The 17,870-nt window shown below is 41.4% G+C and overlaps 2 protein-coding genes across 2 annotated transcripts; both read right to left on the reverse strand.

Moving 5' to 3' along the window:
- Positions 1-5,765: 5,765 nt before the first annotated feature.
- LOC109196640 (uncharacterized) lies at positions 5,766-6,866 on the reverse strand. Its single transcript, XM_019350948.1, has 4 exons — positions 6,854-6,866; positions 6,629-6,736; positions 6,026-6,532; positions 5,766-5,923 (listed from the first exon to the last, which is right to left on the reverse strand). Exons 1-4 carry the CDS (start codon positions 6,864-6,866, stop codon positions 5,766-5,768), a joined length of 786 nt encoding a protein of 261 aa, XP_019206493.1.
- Positions 6,867-10,526: 3,660 nt separating this feature from the next.
- On the reverse strand, positions 10,527-14,691 carry LOC102078705 (coxsackievirus and adenovirus receptor homolog). Its single transcript, XM_013267006.3, has 4 exons — positions 13,476-14,691; positions 12,976-13,308; positions 11,604-11,939; positions 10,527-11,365 (listed from the first exon to the last, which is right to left on the reverse strand). The coding sequence occupies exons 1-4, from the start codon at positions 13,549-13,551 to the stop codon at positions 11,160-11,162; spliced, it is 951 nt and encodes a 316-aa protein (XP_013122460.1). The 5' UTR covers positions 13,552-14,691; the 3' UTR covers positions 10,527-11,159.
- Between the last annotated feature and the right edge of the window lie 3,179 nt (positions 14,692-17,870).

Here is a 17,870-nt window from a genome sequence, read left to right on the forward strand (position 1 = left end):
TGCTAATATTCTATGCATTAGATATTCAGTGTTTCTCTTTGAACGAGGGTTTATGTGACTTAATACGTCCTGTAAACTTTATTCACACTACCCATCTGCTCCCCTCCTGGTTGCCTTTCTTGCTGGTAATCATGTGATCTCTCAATCTCCACTACTTCACGCTCTGCAGGGAGTCTTAGGTTATCTCTCTGCTTTCATCTGATTTTGTCTTTCAAGTACAAAGTACTTTTGTAAAAGCATGTTATACTTTTTTATCTTCTCATCCGAGGTAGACCCTGAGTTTCCAATACACGTCTCATTTCACTATCGAGCTCATCTGCAGCCTTGTCTCTGATGGTTGGTCGATAAGCATTTGCGTGTGTTTCCTGTAAGCGGTTGATCTGGTCAGGTGAGATCAAATACATTTTCTGCATTGTTATTTACGGATCGCGCTATAGCTAAATCAGCTACCATGGGTAAAACTGTTGTGAGGAGCGGCAAAAGAAAACCTCCTTTTTGATTCAATAATTTTTTCTTCTGCCTAACTCCAGCTTTCGGCATGCCATTTGTCTGATCTTCTCCTTATATCGTTTCAGCTTGTTATGCTGGCATTGTGTGATTGGAATATTTCCTTTTAAGAGATTCATACAAATCTCACAAATAGCCTGAATTAAATCAGGTGGGCATTCTTGTAAAATAACCTTACGAATTTTAGGCGAGCTTCTGGTTAGTGTTTTCAGCAAAGCAAAGTTTCTTCTCAATCTTACAGACATCGTTTCTGTTATTTTTCTTCGGTAAGAAAACACACAGCTGTTCTGAGGGTAGTACCCTGTTCTCAGTCTTAGTTGCTCTGGACAGGTGGGGTTAATCTATCAATAAATATCCGTGTGGCTCTCTCGTGGCTTCTTCAAAACTCTCCAAAAAGAAATGCACACGTCCTGGGTATATTTGTCTAGCTAGTGTATTAACTTGTAATTTATCACGAGGGTTTTTAAATAACACCATATAAGTACTGTTCAGACTGATCGTCCTGCTGTGTTTGCCTTGTAAAAACACATTTTGTGTCAAAACATTACGCTCATATTTTTATGATGCCTGTATTGCGTGAAAATCTTAACTACTTCTGGATGATTAGCTGCTTGAAAATAACATCATCCAGCACAATGAGATGACTTTGGTGTGAGGGGAACAAGCTCTCATCTTCAAAAGATTCAGGCAGACCTTCAATGAATTTAATGCTTTTATTTTTCTCTTGAAGCTCAGAATACAGAGGCTGAAAGGATGTATAAACCCACACAACATTGTCAATAAGCTTGTTCAAAACATGTACACAGTTTCCAATACAGATTTGACAAAAAACGTTTTTCCCGAACCACTTGGCCCAACAACCATACAGAAAATGGCACATGAAGTCTGGGATCAAACTCGATTAAAGTAGGTTGAAACATTTAAAAACAAACAAAAAAAAAAAAAAAAACAAACAAACAAACAACAAAAAAAAAAAAACAAAAACAAAGAATAATCAATAACCAAAGGGCAAAGTCAGACCTCCTGGCAGCAATCTACGCTTGTCATAAACAACCCGGAATTTTTTGGGAATGATGAATTTTTCAGTGCAAACCCAGTTTTATTACGAAGGATAGTGTGCTGTGGTGCCTCAAGTGTAGGCCCTCCTTCACTGTTATCAATGTAATTGTCAACCAGGTTTTCACAGATTCAAAGTTGACCCTTTCGCAGACATCGTGTGTTGTGTGATCCCTTTTGCTTTCAAGACAACTTTACCTTTTTGGTCATATAGCCATAGCTTTTGGGTCCAGCTGCAACAAACTCTGTAATGAAATCATCCTGCTCTAGTTCATTGGTGAGGTCACCCAAATATCTACCTAATTCTAGTTCAGATTGATTTGTTTGGTGAGATAAACAACACTGTCAGTATCGTAGTAAATTGCTCTCTCCTGCAACTGATCCAAATAACTGTAGAGTTTCATACGCCATATGAAGTAGTGAAGGCCGCAATGAAGATGTTATCTGTGGAGTTTGGCAATGGGTACATAGATCGCCATAACACCATTGAATAAGCGCTACATCGTCACTGACAAAAGAGAAATAGGTCACTTTGTATTTTGGAGAAAACATCAGATTAAAGAATTCCTCGGGGTCACTCACCAGTTTGCTCTGTGTGAGATTATTTCTCTGGCCAAATTTTCCCCAAAAAGAGTTTAAACACAGTTTGGCCATTTGTCTTTTAGCTGGGTTTAGTTTTATGTTTTCAGGGTCTAAAGTGATGCCTTGCTTAGCCTGGTAGTCTTTAATGTAAAGCTGTTTATCCTCCTCAGTTACAACATCTGATGGTAGCCTGAAGCTTCTTGTTTTTTGCGCAGGAAATGATGTACATAGTCTGTGAATATTGTGTTACTCTGTTTCTCAAAGTGCCACACCTCGGTGATTCTACTTATTTGATACCCCTTTTCTAATGCAAGATTAAATTCTACAGTGGTCCAAACCCTTTGAGCGCTCTCTCCTCGTTGCTATGGTTACACGCCCCCTGTTGGTTGTTCATTTCGGCACAGGTGCGGCAGAGGGTAAAGAGAAGCTTTCCTGACTTAGTTTTATAGGGTAAAACTGGAAAATAGAGTGCTCTGGGTGGGTATACAACCGCTTTGATAAACCCAAAGTAGTTTTTAGGGTGCTGAAAATTTCGAAAGATTATTTGAGGATGTCCTAAGGGGTAACTACAGGTGCTATTTACAAACGGATAGAGCGAGGTAACATCCACATAACCGATTCTCCCCAGGGCCTGCACTGCAGCGCAGCTGTGCAGGGCTTGTACGCCCTCCAAAGAGGGCATCGCGGGGGTTCAAAGGTTCTGGCGGTTCGTAATGTTTGAGGAAGTTGATTACACTCACATCAGTACGTTTCAATTCTGTCCACTCATGCTCCCAGATTGTAACAAGACACACGTTATGTTCAGTTCTCAATTTAACCAGTTTTTCTTCAGTGCGGCTGTTTAGCTCTGCAAAAGTTAGGTCTAACAAGGGATTAATGTCGGCCTGATTTGAAAACACTTAACACACCCATGAAAGTAACAACCCAGAAATTCCCAGACACATGGTTTATCATTAATTAGGGCATATCCATCTAAATAATAAGCACCCAGCTTTTTTCTCCTTGATTTAGCGCATGTCTGATAAAAACACCTTGCGTGTACGAGAGATATTCTAGCCATTGAATTGAGGCAGAGGAAAATGATTGACCTGATTACGGTAATTTAAGGGGCATGGTATTGCTAAAGAATTGGCTGGCATGAAGTTTGTTAAAAAAGTTTTCAGGCAGGCACTCGCAAGTGTGTTGCGGCTGAAAGGGTCTACTCCTGTTTCTTCAATAAACCCGTTTCTAAACAATTTGCATCCCTCAGCTAGAATCTCAACATCGTTTTCGCAGTATGACATGGCCTCTTTCATAAAATTGAAGGTACCGGAGCTGACTGAATCATACCATTTGTAAAAATCATCCCTGCTTTTGTTGTCATTCTCTCTATGCTGTAAGCTGAGGGTGGAGGGTAGGGGCCTACATATTTTAGAGTTTCTCTGGAACTGAAAGAGTGAGGAAAGAAACCCTTTACGCTGTCTGAAAATCCCATTGCTTTTGGGATACCTGACAGGGGCATAGGGAGAAAACAGCTGGAGTCCATGTATCTTTGATTAAAGTCTGGGTCTGTAAAACTGATCACCTTGGACCCTTGCATAATTAAATGTGGTTTTAATCCTTGTTTAGCCATTCGGGATAAAATAGGTACCCATCAAAACCTTTTGCATTATGGGCGATAAAAATACAGCCCTTAAAGAGTGGACGTCTAAAATGAGCGAGAAACTTTTCTGCACAGTCCTCACCAACACAGTTCCAGGATTTACCGTCTAAAGTTCTCGTACAAACCAGAAAGGGAGTGTGCTCACCGGTTTGATTTACAAACGTTTCAAAATCGTAAAAAATCAACTTGTTGTTGTGTTTTGTCTCGCGTTCTAAACCTGCATGTAGCACTGATGCGTTTGCTGATCAGTGGAGATTTCCTGGCGACAGATTGGGCATTTCCTGTTTTGACATTTGTGAGGTTTTTCGTTTACTGCTAAATAATAAAGTCTGGAACACTTGACACATTTTTTAAGAGCTGACAGTTGCTGGCGGATCTTTCACGCCTGTCAACGAGTTTTTATGGCTCTTGAAACAATAGGGAGACCGACAGGTGCGATTACAATCATGACACACAATAGGAGAGATGGAATATTGGTTACAGTCAGGTTGCATACAGACTGAACAACGAGCACGACAAAATGTGATAACACATGGTTGTAGCCGATATAACAATGATTACAGAGATAGGATGTACCCATAAACCCTTTTAGATTTTTGATAGCATAGTAATGATTCTCAAATAAAAATAAACAAAGGGTTTTTTCTGTATTGGGTGTACTAGTTTCAAATTTACAAAGGCTGCGATCGTTTTCGTTGCGGTAAAATACTATAATTTTACATCCGAGTAACCTTTCAAATGTAATAATCTGATTAAAGCCGACAGGCGTTTGATCATTTAGACCAGCTTTTTGCTGAATTTCTCTACCGAAAACCTCTGCTTGTTGATCGTTAAAATCAGGGTGCAGAAGGTGGGCAAGACTTATAGCAAAACATAACTTATTTGCGGGGTTATGAACAATATATAAAAAGCGCCTTTTCTTTCTGACAATTTCATTGTGAAGTATGTGTTTAAGCATCCTCTTTCCACTACCTGACGGGGGTCTAACGATCTGAGCTACAAGCTCGAGCGAGCCCTCGCACATTACTGACCAGTTTGACTGTACCGCCCTGAGAAATAAATTTTCAAATTCACTCAAATCACGATTGTCCCTTAAATGACTGAAACATTATTCTGCAACTGAGGTCCTATCAACTCTAATTGTATAAGATCATCTGGACGTGCCTGGGAGAAAATCCTGTCTGAAATTTCACGGGCCCCGCCCATTACACCTTGATAATAGTGTGCATAATCAGGTATATCGTTTGGAGGAGGGAAATTCAAAATTTCTCTAATTTGAACGTTATTAAATTTATTTCTGACAACTATAGATGGTTGTGGTGAATTGCTGGCGCAGCTCTGGTCTGGATTACCCCTTGTTGAAAGGGGTGATCGGGCGCATTATTCATGGGGTTAACAGAGACAATCTCAGACGATTGTTGTTGATTAGACTCATTGAAACCGTTTATCAACGGTAGGGGTGGACTGCGGTTAACAGACTCACAGCGTGGTGTAGAACTGAGCAAATGCTGACTATCATTAAAATATTTTGATTTAACCTATTTATTTGACTCAATAATTCTGGAGGTATTTGAACCTCGTGCTGTATTTGTGCTAAGGCTTCTAAAGCGCTATTAAGAGCCGCGAAAGGGTCAGAAGAGGCAAGGTTTTGCTGAGAATGAGCCTCAACATGCTCGAATCCTGAATCCTGAGTGTTATTTTGGGGGAACTTTCACTACGGGCTAGTTGTGCAAGAGCCAAATCAATCAGTTCTAGAGGATCGTTATTATTATTATTGATCACCTCAGGGTGTTCATGATTCTGCGGAGGTGTATTCTGTGAATGATCTGCGTTTTCATTTAACCGGGCTAACTCTATTTCTAAAGCAAGAAAGGGGTCTGGAATACTTGTTCCTGGTTGTCCATTTTATTGTTTAACAAAGAATATATTTAAAATAAAATAAAATAAAATAAAAACAATTAAATTAAATAAAACCTTATTACAAGATGAGCTGAACTATTTCAGCGATCAACGAAACTGATCGGAGAGCAATGGAAACAAGTCTGTCTCGCCGTACACGTATCTGCCTTGTCCTCCTTGTGCTGGCAGGCCTACGGGTCCTCCTAACGGTCCTCCCACTCCTGTTTCTGAGATGCCCTAAGAATTTAAGGGTAAGTTACATATCAGTTAGTGATGTTTAATAGAAAAGGCGATAGTTTTTTATAAATGAGAGAAAAAGAAAAAGCGAGAGTGACTGACCTAGACTGGATCTCCGAGGCAGGGGCTGTGAATGTCTTGGCCCCGATACAGGAGGAGAAGCTCCGAAGCCGGGACTGTGAGCGTGCGCAGCGATCAGCTGTTCCCTTTCCCGGGCAGACAGATTTAGGTTTTTGCCCGAGGCACGCTGGGGAGCTGGAGCTCCGAAGCCGGGACTGTGAGCGTGCGCAGCGATCAGCTGTTCCCTCTCCCGGGCAGACAGATGCAGGTTTTTGCCCGAGGCACGCTGGGGAGCTGGAGCTCCGAAGCCGGGACTGTGAGCGTGCGCAGCGATCAGCTGTTCCCTCTCCCGGGCAGACAGATGCAGGTTTTTGCCCGAGGCACGCTGGGGAGCTGACGCGGGGCAAACCCTTGCAGAAAGCAAAGCCTCTCTCTCACGGGTCGAGAGACGAATGTTCTTGCCTGTAGCTCTCTCTAAAACCGGGGGTGAGGAACTAGGCGAAGAACTAGGTGAACTCGAAAAAACATAGTTTTCCAAATCCGATATGTCTGAAAAAGTTTGATAAGTTAAAAAGAGGGTTAGTGTTTTTGTTTTTCTTGTACAATTAACTGTTAAGAGGGATAAGAAGAATGAAGCAGACCTACCGATTTGATCGAGATGATCCAAAAGAGAAGAATCAAGCAGGCTTATTTCAGAGTCTAAAAAGAAATAACAAGTATTTAAACAAACAGGAAATACAGTAAAATATAAGCCTTAATCAAACAGAATTATTTGAGAGTGTAAAAAGTAATAACTAGGAGTATTTAAACAAACAGGAAATACAGTAAAATATAAGCATTATATGAACAGGGGTAAGAAAAAAGAGGTACCTGAAGAGGACATGATCGCTGCTAGTGTAGTCAAGCACTTTTTAACTCTAACTGAGTGATAAACTGGAGCTTATATATATTTTTTATAATGTGTATTACAGGTGTTAGACTAGCTATTTTCTGGATGGCTTTGAAAAGCTTTTGAGAGAAAATGGTAAAAAAAAAAAAGGAAAGCAAGAGTAACACTTACCGATTGATATGCACACAGGTAAAAGTGCCGCAAATTGTCAAGTGGTCTGGAGAGCGGGGTATTAATGGGTATTCGGCCTGAACGGAGATAGTTGTTGAAGTGGTCTGGAGACCGGAGTATTAATGGGTATTCGGTCTAAGTGGAGGTAGTTGTCCACGCGCCTGAAGTCAGATGGCTTGTGAGACAAGACGCAAGTCTTAACCTGAGCGGGGGGATCGTGAAAATCCAAACTGAGCGCGATTGGGTGAGCGGGGTGCGAATGGATCCGCCCCTTTGTTATGTGATTTGCGGTAGGGCACCTGGGAGGCGGAGTTGGTCTCGGGGCGCAAATTTCAAACGAAGACCCAGAATCATTAAGCAGTAGATGGTGGAGCGAACAAGAAGGAAAAAGAGACTGCTCTGGTTGCGGGCCGGTGCGGCTCGGAGCGAAGGGAGAACTTAGACTCTGAGCGGGATTTGAGAATAAAAGACTAAGGATTTGGTTTCAGGATTTTGCCCTGTTATCGAATATAAGGCTTGGGGATAGGAGGTTGACTACAGGTTATTTCTAGGGGTTTTTTGTTTTGCGTATTTTTGGAGAGAAACCGCGGAGGTTTTTTTTTGTTTTGTTTTGTTTTTCAGGAGGATTTGCCGGTTATGTGCCTAAGGATCGCGAGTAAGAACTTAGACACGGAGCGGGGTTTGAGAATAAAAGACTAAGGATTTGGTTTCAGGATTTGCCCCTGTTATCGAGTATAAGGTTTTGGGTATACGGGGGTTCCCTACAGGTTATTTCTAGGGGTTTTTTGTTTTGCGTATTTTGGAGAGAAACCGCAGAGGTTTTTTTGTTTTTTGCTGTAAGCCGCTGGGAGCCGCGGGGCGTTTATGGTCGCGAGAGTTTTTTGCGACTCGGACTTTGATTTTAAATTTCTTTGTTCGGATTAAACAAATGCATATAAATTGAAATAAACTTTTCCCACAAGGCATGCACCCTGTATGTCTGGCCATTCTGAACGTTACAAAAGCACAAGTTTAACTAAGCACATTTATACTGGTTTAACACATTTTCACCCATAAACACGGAGCCCCCCACAGAAGCACGGTCCCGAGTCAGGCGCGCGCACGAGCGCGCCTAGACACACAGGCGCGCTCGTGCGCGCCCTGTGCACTCATGCGCTGTCATGCGCTGACCCCCACCAGATGGCGTTTCTTTAGGGGAAAAAGGAAAAAGTTTTTAATGGATTAAAAAAATAAAAGAATGCTATTTGATATAAAAACTTTTCTAAAATAAGCAATTAGTTCTTATTTTTTGGGGGAAGAAAAGCAATGAACTAGCATATTTTATGAAAATCATAATTTTTATGAATATCATATTTTTATTAATATCATAATTTAATTATCATAATTTAATTATCATAATTTAATTACTTACTGAGCTCATGAATAATTCATAGAAACTAACACTCAAAAAGCTCATGAATATTTTTGACATAAGGGGTATAATATCACTCTCTCTACTGAGTTTAGTATGAAGTTAGAATCAAATGTAACAGTTACTGTCTTTCCCTCTGTACATACTGAGTGTTGTTCACTGTGAGCTGGACTGTGTGTTTGTGGTCTGTGGTTAACTGAAGCTAACAGCTCTGCAGTCGTCCAGCATCCTGTTTCTGATAGAAAGAAAACTGCAGGTGTTTCAACACAGAGCTGTTCATTTTAAAAACAGGAAGGAACATGGGGACATCATTTAGAAACTCTGCACACAGACATTTATAATCATATTAAGAACTTCTTCCAGCATTCAGGGGTTTTTTTTACATTTGACCTTTTTTAAATTAACGTGACTCAAGCAATTTATATTCCATCTTGCTTCGTCAGTTGCTTCTCTTTTTCATCTATTTATTAAACTAACAACACTTCCTGGCTTCTCTGCTCAGTCTGTGGGTCCTGGTGGACACGTAAACTTTATTCCACAACCATAATCATACAGTTTCATACTTACTCTTCTCAAAAAGTAAGTATTTGGTAGCTGGATAGTGTAGTGCGGTAGCTGGATAGTGTAGTGGTAAGACTACACACTTTCGGAGCGGGAGTCACAAGTTCGATTCCCACCCGGTATCCAGTAAGGGTCCTGGCTAGACCCCTCATGCTAAAAACAAAAGCCCTGGAATGGCGCGGCTATGTCTGCAGCCTGTCCGCAGCTCGGACACAAGAATTTCACTACATATTGTACTCTGTATAATTGTGTATGTGACAAATAAAGGTTCTTTGACTTTATTTAATTTGCTTATTGTTCTTGATGTAGTACTTGTGGCAGCAGGATGAGTCAAAATGACCTGCAGTGTATTTTCATTGAAATGAGTGCACAGCTCAGTCTGTTCAGTCTGGTTTTTGATGTTATTCTTTTATTTTCCACAGAAATGTCCCCAGTTACCTCTGCTCCTTCATAACAGAAGTGTTATATATATGTGTGTGTGTAACAAACAGAGACAGAATAAAAGACCCACAGAACAAGGATGCCATAATGCTAAGCTAAAAAAAAGACCATGACTCAAACTCAGATTTCCGTCTTGTGATCGATTGTTGGCCTCTCACCTCTGTCAGAAATAAAATGTTTTCTGTAAAGTCAACAGTTCCCTTAAAGAGATTTGATCAGCAGTATGTGAGGGCGGTTATAGATCTGTCTTCCTTTTGTACTGACACAGTTCTTTGGAATACAACTAGATAATTTTTTTCATGACATCAATGTTATGTTACATCAAGCACAAGTGTTTAGCAATATTCATTTATTATTTTTTGTCTTTGTGACAACAAATATCCTGCATATTGTCACAAACCAGGCTGCACGACCATGACAAAAAGGATGTCATGGCTGTGCAGCTGTGTGTGTGTGTGTGTAGTCAGTACACTCAGTGGTGTAAACGAGTGCATATGTGAAAAAATGTTGTACACAGTGTTGTTTGGTGCAGACAACCATATCAAGTGACACCTGCCACACAAACAGGCCCAGAAGAAAGCACGGCGTGTTTGTGAGAGAACAGGGACCTGTTTGAGAGACTCTTTGTATAAAGATCCAGCAGCAAAAGAGCTTCACCTAGAAACAAGTGCTCCCTTCCTCTGACCTTTTATCACGGTTGATCCTCCCACGATTGTTACTGTTTTTTCCAAAGAATTTCCACTCTGTGGCAAAGTCAGCAGAATTGCGCACCTACAGAAAGTTACATGATCTAGATTGTTCTCTCCTCTGGTGGGACATTTGACACGCTAATTATTAAGACTAATTATTATTGTCTCTACTACACCCTCGACTGCAGTTCGACTCACAACAACAATCCGATCATAAAGTTTGCTGACGACACCACAGTAGTCAGACTCATCTCAAAGGGAGACGAGGCAGTCTACAGAGAGGAAGTCCTGAAGTTGGCAGCCTGGTGTTCAGAAAACACCCTGGAACTAAACACTAAGGCGGATGGAGTGAGGTTTCAGAGTGTAGTCAAGACAGGACAAAAGATCATCGGCTGCTCCGCAGAGCAGCAAACATCATCAAGGACAGCTCCCACCCTGCTTTCAACGTGTTCAGCCTACTTTTCTCAGGGAAGTGCTACAGGTGCATCAGCACAAAGACCCACAGATGGAAAACCATTTTTTCCGCAAAGGGCATAACTACCCTGTACTCACACATGCACTGATAACGCAGATATTGCGATAAGCAACACAACATCTGAGACTGTATGCACATGAATCTTTAGTTTCCGACCGACCATCTCCACCAATTGAGCTGTACTCAAGCAGTAATAAAAAATACATCAAATGTTCAGATTTTAGATCAACATTCATTCATGAACATTTATTTTGCATTATTTTCAAATGTACAAATCCCAGATTCAGTCAATCATCTGTCAGCAGCTGATCAGTGGATCCTGAACACTGAGACAGATAAGTGATTGTCTCTAACATACAGTGCTTCATCTACACTCTTATTGTTGCACAGTGTTGGTGTTGTTGAGTCAGTGAGCTTATGTAATTATGCTGTAATAACTCAATAATTCTAATTTGTGTGGTTCATAACTCACAGAATAAGATGAGTTTACAAACAGTTGCTGAACCTGAAATTTAAAATACAGAAACACTCACAGAAGATCAAACTTTGGATGTTTCTAATCTACAGCCTGTCCTCAGATCATACAACTGCTGTGGGGTCTGATGAGGTCGATTAGCATTTGGCCCCCGGGACAGTCTATATGTGTATGTGCAAAATCCAACAACAGCAATCACAAGACAAAGTGAGAGAGCAAATCCCACTCCAAAAACCATCCATTCATCCCCTGGGCGAGGTTTTGGTGGACCTGCAGGTGAGAAACAGGTGTGAGGTGTCAGCTGTCAGGTAGGTGATGAGTGAAGAACAGAACAGAATCCATTTCCTCTTCAAACTGCTGTCAGACATTATCTACTGCACTCTGATCACATCACTCAGACCAGCTGCTTTCTACAAAGTCTCATCAACAACATCTTTAGAAACAAACATCAACAACCAGGAAGCAGCTTCACCTCTGATCACACACACACTCAACTCTACTCACTCACCTGGAGGATCAACAACCAGGTAGATGCTGCTAATGAGGTCACTCCGGTGTGCTCGGCTAATGATGACTTTACATAGGTATGTTCCAGCATCATTACTCGTCACATTCTTCAGAATCAAAGACACGTCTCCATCCTTCATCTGTCTGTCCTGCAGATCCACACGATTCTTAAAAGATGGATGCTGGTTGACTGGACGAAAGTGTCCATCCTCATAACGATACACAGAGTCAAATCCCAGGTCATCTCTGGTCCAACCTATGTATTTGACATTGCTGTCTGGAGCTCGACATGGCAGAATGACATCCTGTCCAGACTCAGCTGTGATGAAATTGAAGACTGAAAGAGGAAATAACACAGAGCAGAGAGGTTAAAGGTCAAAACACAACCGTTCACTTCTACAGCAGCCAATCAGAGAGAAGAGCGGGGGAGAGGGAGACCACCCTGCTTTATTTCCAAATTTCAAGATATTTTACAGCTGTCAAACAATAATGGAGTGAAGTTATTCATTCAGTTAAAGCATCACAGATTTGTCTGCCAGGTTCAAAGCTGTAAAATCAGACCTGGTTTCCCATTGTACAGTGACAGGATGAGGTTATAACATGCAGTTCTGTGGTTTTCATCAATTATACCGAAACTGGTCCAATCAGAAACCAGCACACATAAACAGAGGGAGTATTAAGTGGATCAAAATAAAATCAAACCAACAAATGTGTCACAGTGTAGGGATTTATAACAAGATGTTTTTACTCTAAATATGTTTATTCCTTTAATGTTCAGTGTGACCTGGTAATTTTAACCCTTACACACTGGTTTCACATAAAAGTCAATTATTCCCTTTATAATAGGTTTTACAGCTCATTATGAATTATAGAACGATGTAGAATGTGTAATTAGCCTATCTGCTGTTAATAAATTGATGATTAATGATTAATTCAGATTTCAGGGAGAAGAGATGGCGGTTAGGTTACCAAACATGAAGAGTCAGACAAACAGCAAAGTGGAGCAGCGCCACACAGTCGCAGCAGCCATGTCTGTGTTCTTAGCTCCTGATCCCACACTCAGGCTGGCATAACACGCATTTAGGACACGCTGTTAAAATGCCCATACTCGACTTTTAACGCTGATTTGATCATATCCAAGGTTTACGTAAAACTATAAGTAACGGAATGATGTCGCTGCATTTTAGTGATGTTTGAAAGCTCGGACAGAAGTTTGTTTTGCTTTTTTTGTTTTATTTTCTGTTTTGTGTTTTAATCACTCAGACCAGCTGCTTTCTACAAAGTCTCTTCAACAACATCTTTAGAAACAAACATCAACAACCAGGAAGCAGCTTCACCTCTGATCACACACACACTCAACTCTACTCACTCACCTGGAGGAACAGAAACATGAAGGTCAATGATATTTCTGGTGGAATTACCCCCGAATGATCTCATGACATTACACTCATATGTTCCAATGTCATTAATCTTCACTTCCCTTATAATCAAAGACAGATTTCCATCCTTCATCTGTCTGTCCTGCAGATGCGCCCGGTTCTCAAAAGATGGATGCAGACTGTCTGGAAAAACTTCACCACGGCGGTGTTTGAGTACACAGTCAACTCCCAGGTTAACTCTTTCCCACTTTACATATTGGATGTCACCTACAGCTTGACATGGCAGGACGATGTTCTGTCCAACTTTAACTTCCATCCTCTCGAGATCTCAAAGGGCAAAAAACACAAAGCAGTGAGGTTAAAGATCAAGGTACAACTGTTCACTTCTACAGCAGCCAATCAGAGTTATTTCAAAATTTAACGCGTGATCCAGGCCGATCCTCCTCACTCCTCTCCACCTCAGAGATAACTGTTTTGTAGCGGTTAAATCTCACCTGCAGAGAAGATCATGGAGAGTCCGATAAAAAGCAAAGTGGAGCAGCGCCACGCAGTCACAGCAGCCATGTTCATCTCCTTAACTCCTGATCCCACACTCAGGCTGGTACATCACTCATTTAAGAAGCTGTTAAAACGCCTACACCCGACTTTTATTGCTGATTTGATCAAATCCGAAGTTTACGTAAGCAACGGACTGATGACATGTTTTAGTGACATTTGACAGCTGGGACAGAAGAGTGCAACAACAAAAAAGGGAAGTAGACACACCCGATGAATGGTGGTTTTTCATATGGGTGATATGAGCCATTGCCCAAGCAGGTGTTCTGACAAACCATCCTACTTTGACAAAACGTCCTACTGAAAGTAGTTTATGCAAATTTCTGCTGTCACAGATTGATTCCAGCAAAAATTTAAATAGGTATGATGGTTTGACACTTAACGTTGCCCATCAGAGTATACTTGTAGCTCATATTTATGAAGCCAGGATGGTTTGCCACTACATTTTACCTGTTAAAGTATGCTTGTAGTTCACATTCACAAAGGTAGGATGGTTTGGCACTTAATTTTATCCGCCAGAGTATTTTTCTAGCTAATATTCACAAAGGTAGGACGGTTTGCCACTGAATTTCGTGTTGTACGCATGCGCAGAAACAACGAATTCTCAGAACAGCTCCATCGTGATGGGGGCGGCATGTGGGCATCGGTAAAAAAAAAAAAAAGTTGCTCACACCCATGCTGCCCCGATATCATGCCAGCGCATTTTTGTGCTTGCATGGGCACCCATCATTTTTTTTTTCTATTTCCCATTTGCTGGGAGTAAGGGCGCCCTTTGTTTGCGAGGTGCGCCTGCTGCTTGCTGCAAAGGGAGGTGAGAGCGGGACGTCGGGGGATTCTCTTGCTGGCTGGAGTGGCATCTAATAACCAGCTAGAAAAATAAAACAACATAAAAACAAACCAACAAACAGAAACAACAACAACACCAGACACTATGATACAGACTAAAAATTTGAACCGATGTGTTTTTTTCTAAATTCTATCGCACATATGGGTGAAAAGTGAGCGCGAGGGCCCTTGGTGCGCCTGCTTGTAGTTGCTGTCACTGCTGAGCTGAAGTCTCACACACAACCTGTTGAAAGGAGAGGGGGTGAGCTGCTTCCAGTACATTTCATTCATAATATTGTCAATACAAGCCCATTATGTATGATGATTTTTTTTACTGGGTTGTGCGAAATCCCTGAAAAAAACTCCTATACAAAGCGAATCTGTGAACTAAGGTGTAGTTCTGTTAGGTTAAGTTGTGGTGATCCTCGGGTTGGGGGATGGGTGTTCATACTGGAGTGCATATTAAAACCAATGGAAGATGGACAAGAAAAGTTCAAAGCCATCGGGTCCTCAGTTTAGAAAAAATAGAAAAGAAGAGGAGGAGAAACGAGCAAAAGAAACAGGTAAGCACATGTGTCATTGGATTTTGGCAGGTCATGTATCCTGAAACAATCAGAATCAGAATACTTTAATAATCCGTAAGAAAATTATGTGGGTTACAGTTGCTCCAAGAAGAAATTTACAGACTAAGCTATATAAATAATACAATATGTTAGGGATTTTACACATTTAAAGTCGAAAAGAGTGTGTGAAGAAAGGGTGTAAATATTGCCGTTGCTGTGTCGTTCAGTGGTGCATCATGGGTTATCTCATTCTCTCACTGAACGTGCTCCTGTGACTAGCCAGCACGTCATGGCGTGGGTGGGAGGTATTATCCATGATTGTCCTTATGTTGGACAACATCCCCCTCTCAGACCCCACCCTAACGGAGTCCAGCTCCATCCCCACAACATTACTGGCCTTGTGGATGAGCTTATTTAGTCTGTTGGTGTCTGTGACCCTCAACCTGCTGTTCCAGCATGCACCAGCAGGATAGCACTGGCCAGACAGATTGTTCGCCCTGGGCACCAAAAAGGCTAGGACCACCCCTGCACCCAATCCTAAATTTCACAGCCTCTGTTTTTATTTTAATTACAGCTCACACGATTTAAGTTTTTAAAAGTTTAGTGTCTCTCAGTTATCCAATGGCACAGATATTAAAACACTAAAGAACATTAAAAACTGGACCTAAGACATGTTGGGCGATCGTGGCTCAAGAGTTGGGAGTTCGCCTTGTAATCGGAAGGTTACCGGTTCGAGCCCCGGCTCGGACAGTCTCGGTCGTTGTGTCCTTGGGCAAGACACTTCACCCGTTGCCTACTGGTGGTGGTCAGAGGGCCCGGTGGCGCCAGTGTCCGGCAGCCTCGCCTCTGTCAGTGCGCCCCAGGGTGGCTGTGGCTACAACGTAGCTTGCCATCACCAGTGTGTGAATGTGTGTGTGAATGGGTGGATGACTGGATATGTAAAGCGCTTTGGGGTCCTTAGGGACTAGAAGGCGCTATATAAATACAGGCCATTTACCGTTTACAGGAACTGCTACACACAAACCAGGAAATAACCAGTGCTCAGATGACGCATGCTGTTTAAAATAATAATTATGTCTAACTAAAAACAGGAATGTATCCTGGCAGGTGCCTCTCCGTGATTGGTGCATCCAGGGGGACGGATCGTACCGATTGGCTAATGACCAGGAGACAGCATATAAGAAGGCACCGCCATGGACGACCAGTCATTCATCCTCAGCCCATCCCAACTGGCAGACTGTGTGTTCACTGTTCAGTAATGTTTGTTTAATGCAGGAGCAAGTAGGGGTGGACCCCTGTGGACTGCCTTTTTATTTGATTAGAGTTTTCTCCTGTTTTTGTTAGTTAGGGAGGTAAGTCATTGGTTTGGTTTAATTCTTTTGAATAGGTAAGTTTTATTTATCCCTGAGATAGGCTCCATTTCGTTTGTTGTTTTGGCTTTAGGTTCACCCCGAAGTTATAATTCACTCCCTTCCTTTGTTTCTAAATTCACTCATTGTAAATAAATCACTTTGAAAAAGTATTAATTGCGTGATGTGCTGCTTGGGGTCGGACGGGGATGGATCACCCTTATGTTATGGTCTGGCCGTGCTTAGACGGGCCATAACAGTAGTAAACAGGGACATCCTCCTGCTGTTTCTGTGCAGTACACACCTGAGCCGGTCACCCTAATATTTCTGTTGTCTTACCTCTTTCTCATATCTTTCTTCTGTCTGATTAAAATACACAAAGTATGTCCTTGTGATCATAAAGTACACTGTTTAAATGCTGCAACTTAACACACATCTCAGTAGTGTGCTAGGAAGAGGAGGAGGAAGAGGAGCCAGCCAGCTGAGTGATGGAAAGGAGAACACAAGGAGAAGAGACGGCTGTTTTCTTTTCATGGAGGACTAGTGGCAAAGTTTAAAATAACCTTACAGTAATGTTGTCATCACAGGGGGTTGTTTGGCTGTTTTTAGTGGAAAAGTACTCGTACCCTTCAGGTAAGCATAGAAGTTGATTAGTGTTCCTGGAATTTTATTTATTTTCTTCGGTTTAGCACAGAGTTTGACCTGCATCTCTGTGATTGGACTTTAGTCAGAACTCTTTGAAAAGCCTGCACGGTGAACATGACTTTTCATTGTCGTGCAAACATATTTCAAGTTAGGATGAAGCAATATGTCAGAGGTGCAGATCACACTAGCATCGCATTTACAAGATTTTTGGAAAACTTACTCTAAACCTGAGATCGAGGCCTCTGAGAACTAAACTCATAAATGATTTTTAGTAGACACACCCATTTAATAAAATTTAAACTCGAGATATCACAAACATGCATTTCCACGGAGAAGACGATGTGTCAACCTGAAGGGTTGACTTTCGTATCTGAGTTTGTTTAGTACAATAAAGTTAATATTCATTATGATCACAGTAACAACTTTCTTAAATGTCATCTCTGTTTAGATAATTACAATGAACAAAAAACATAAATGCAACACATTTATTTGTGTTGTGTTGGCCCATGGTGGCAGTGGGATTATGGACAAACGACAAGTTCTCACCAACACAGATTTAGACAGATTTATGAACAATATTTGATAGTAATGGGTCCTTTGTAGGGATGCAACGATACCAATTTTTTCAGACCGATCCGATACCGATACTTAGATCTGAGTACTTGCCGATACCGAGTACAAAATCCGATACTTCTACCACACACAAGTTAAACTTAACCAGTAGTAAAGAAACGACCCCAGACAACTCTTTAACACAAACGAAACGTTTACTGAACGTAAGGGCAGAGACAAATACTGTACAACACATCCCTTTTTTAAACTCAAATGATATTCCAATTCCTTAACCAAATGAAATACAATGTATAAATGAAATAATTCCCTTTCAAATTATATTAAACAACCCAACTTATGTTATCACCTTTTGGTAAGTGACTCACTAATATACACTCCA

This window comes from Oreochromis niloticus, unplaced genomic scaffold (genome assembly GCF_001858045.2).
Source record: "Oreochromis niloticus isolate F11D_XX unplaced genomic scaffold, O_niloticus_UMD_NMBU tig00001581_pilon, whole genome shotgun sequence".
Classification (NCBI taxonomy): Eukaryota; Metazoa; Chordata; class Actinopteri; order Cichliformes; family Cichlidae; genus Oreochromis; species Oreochromis niloticus.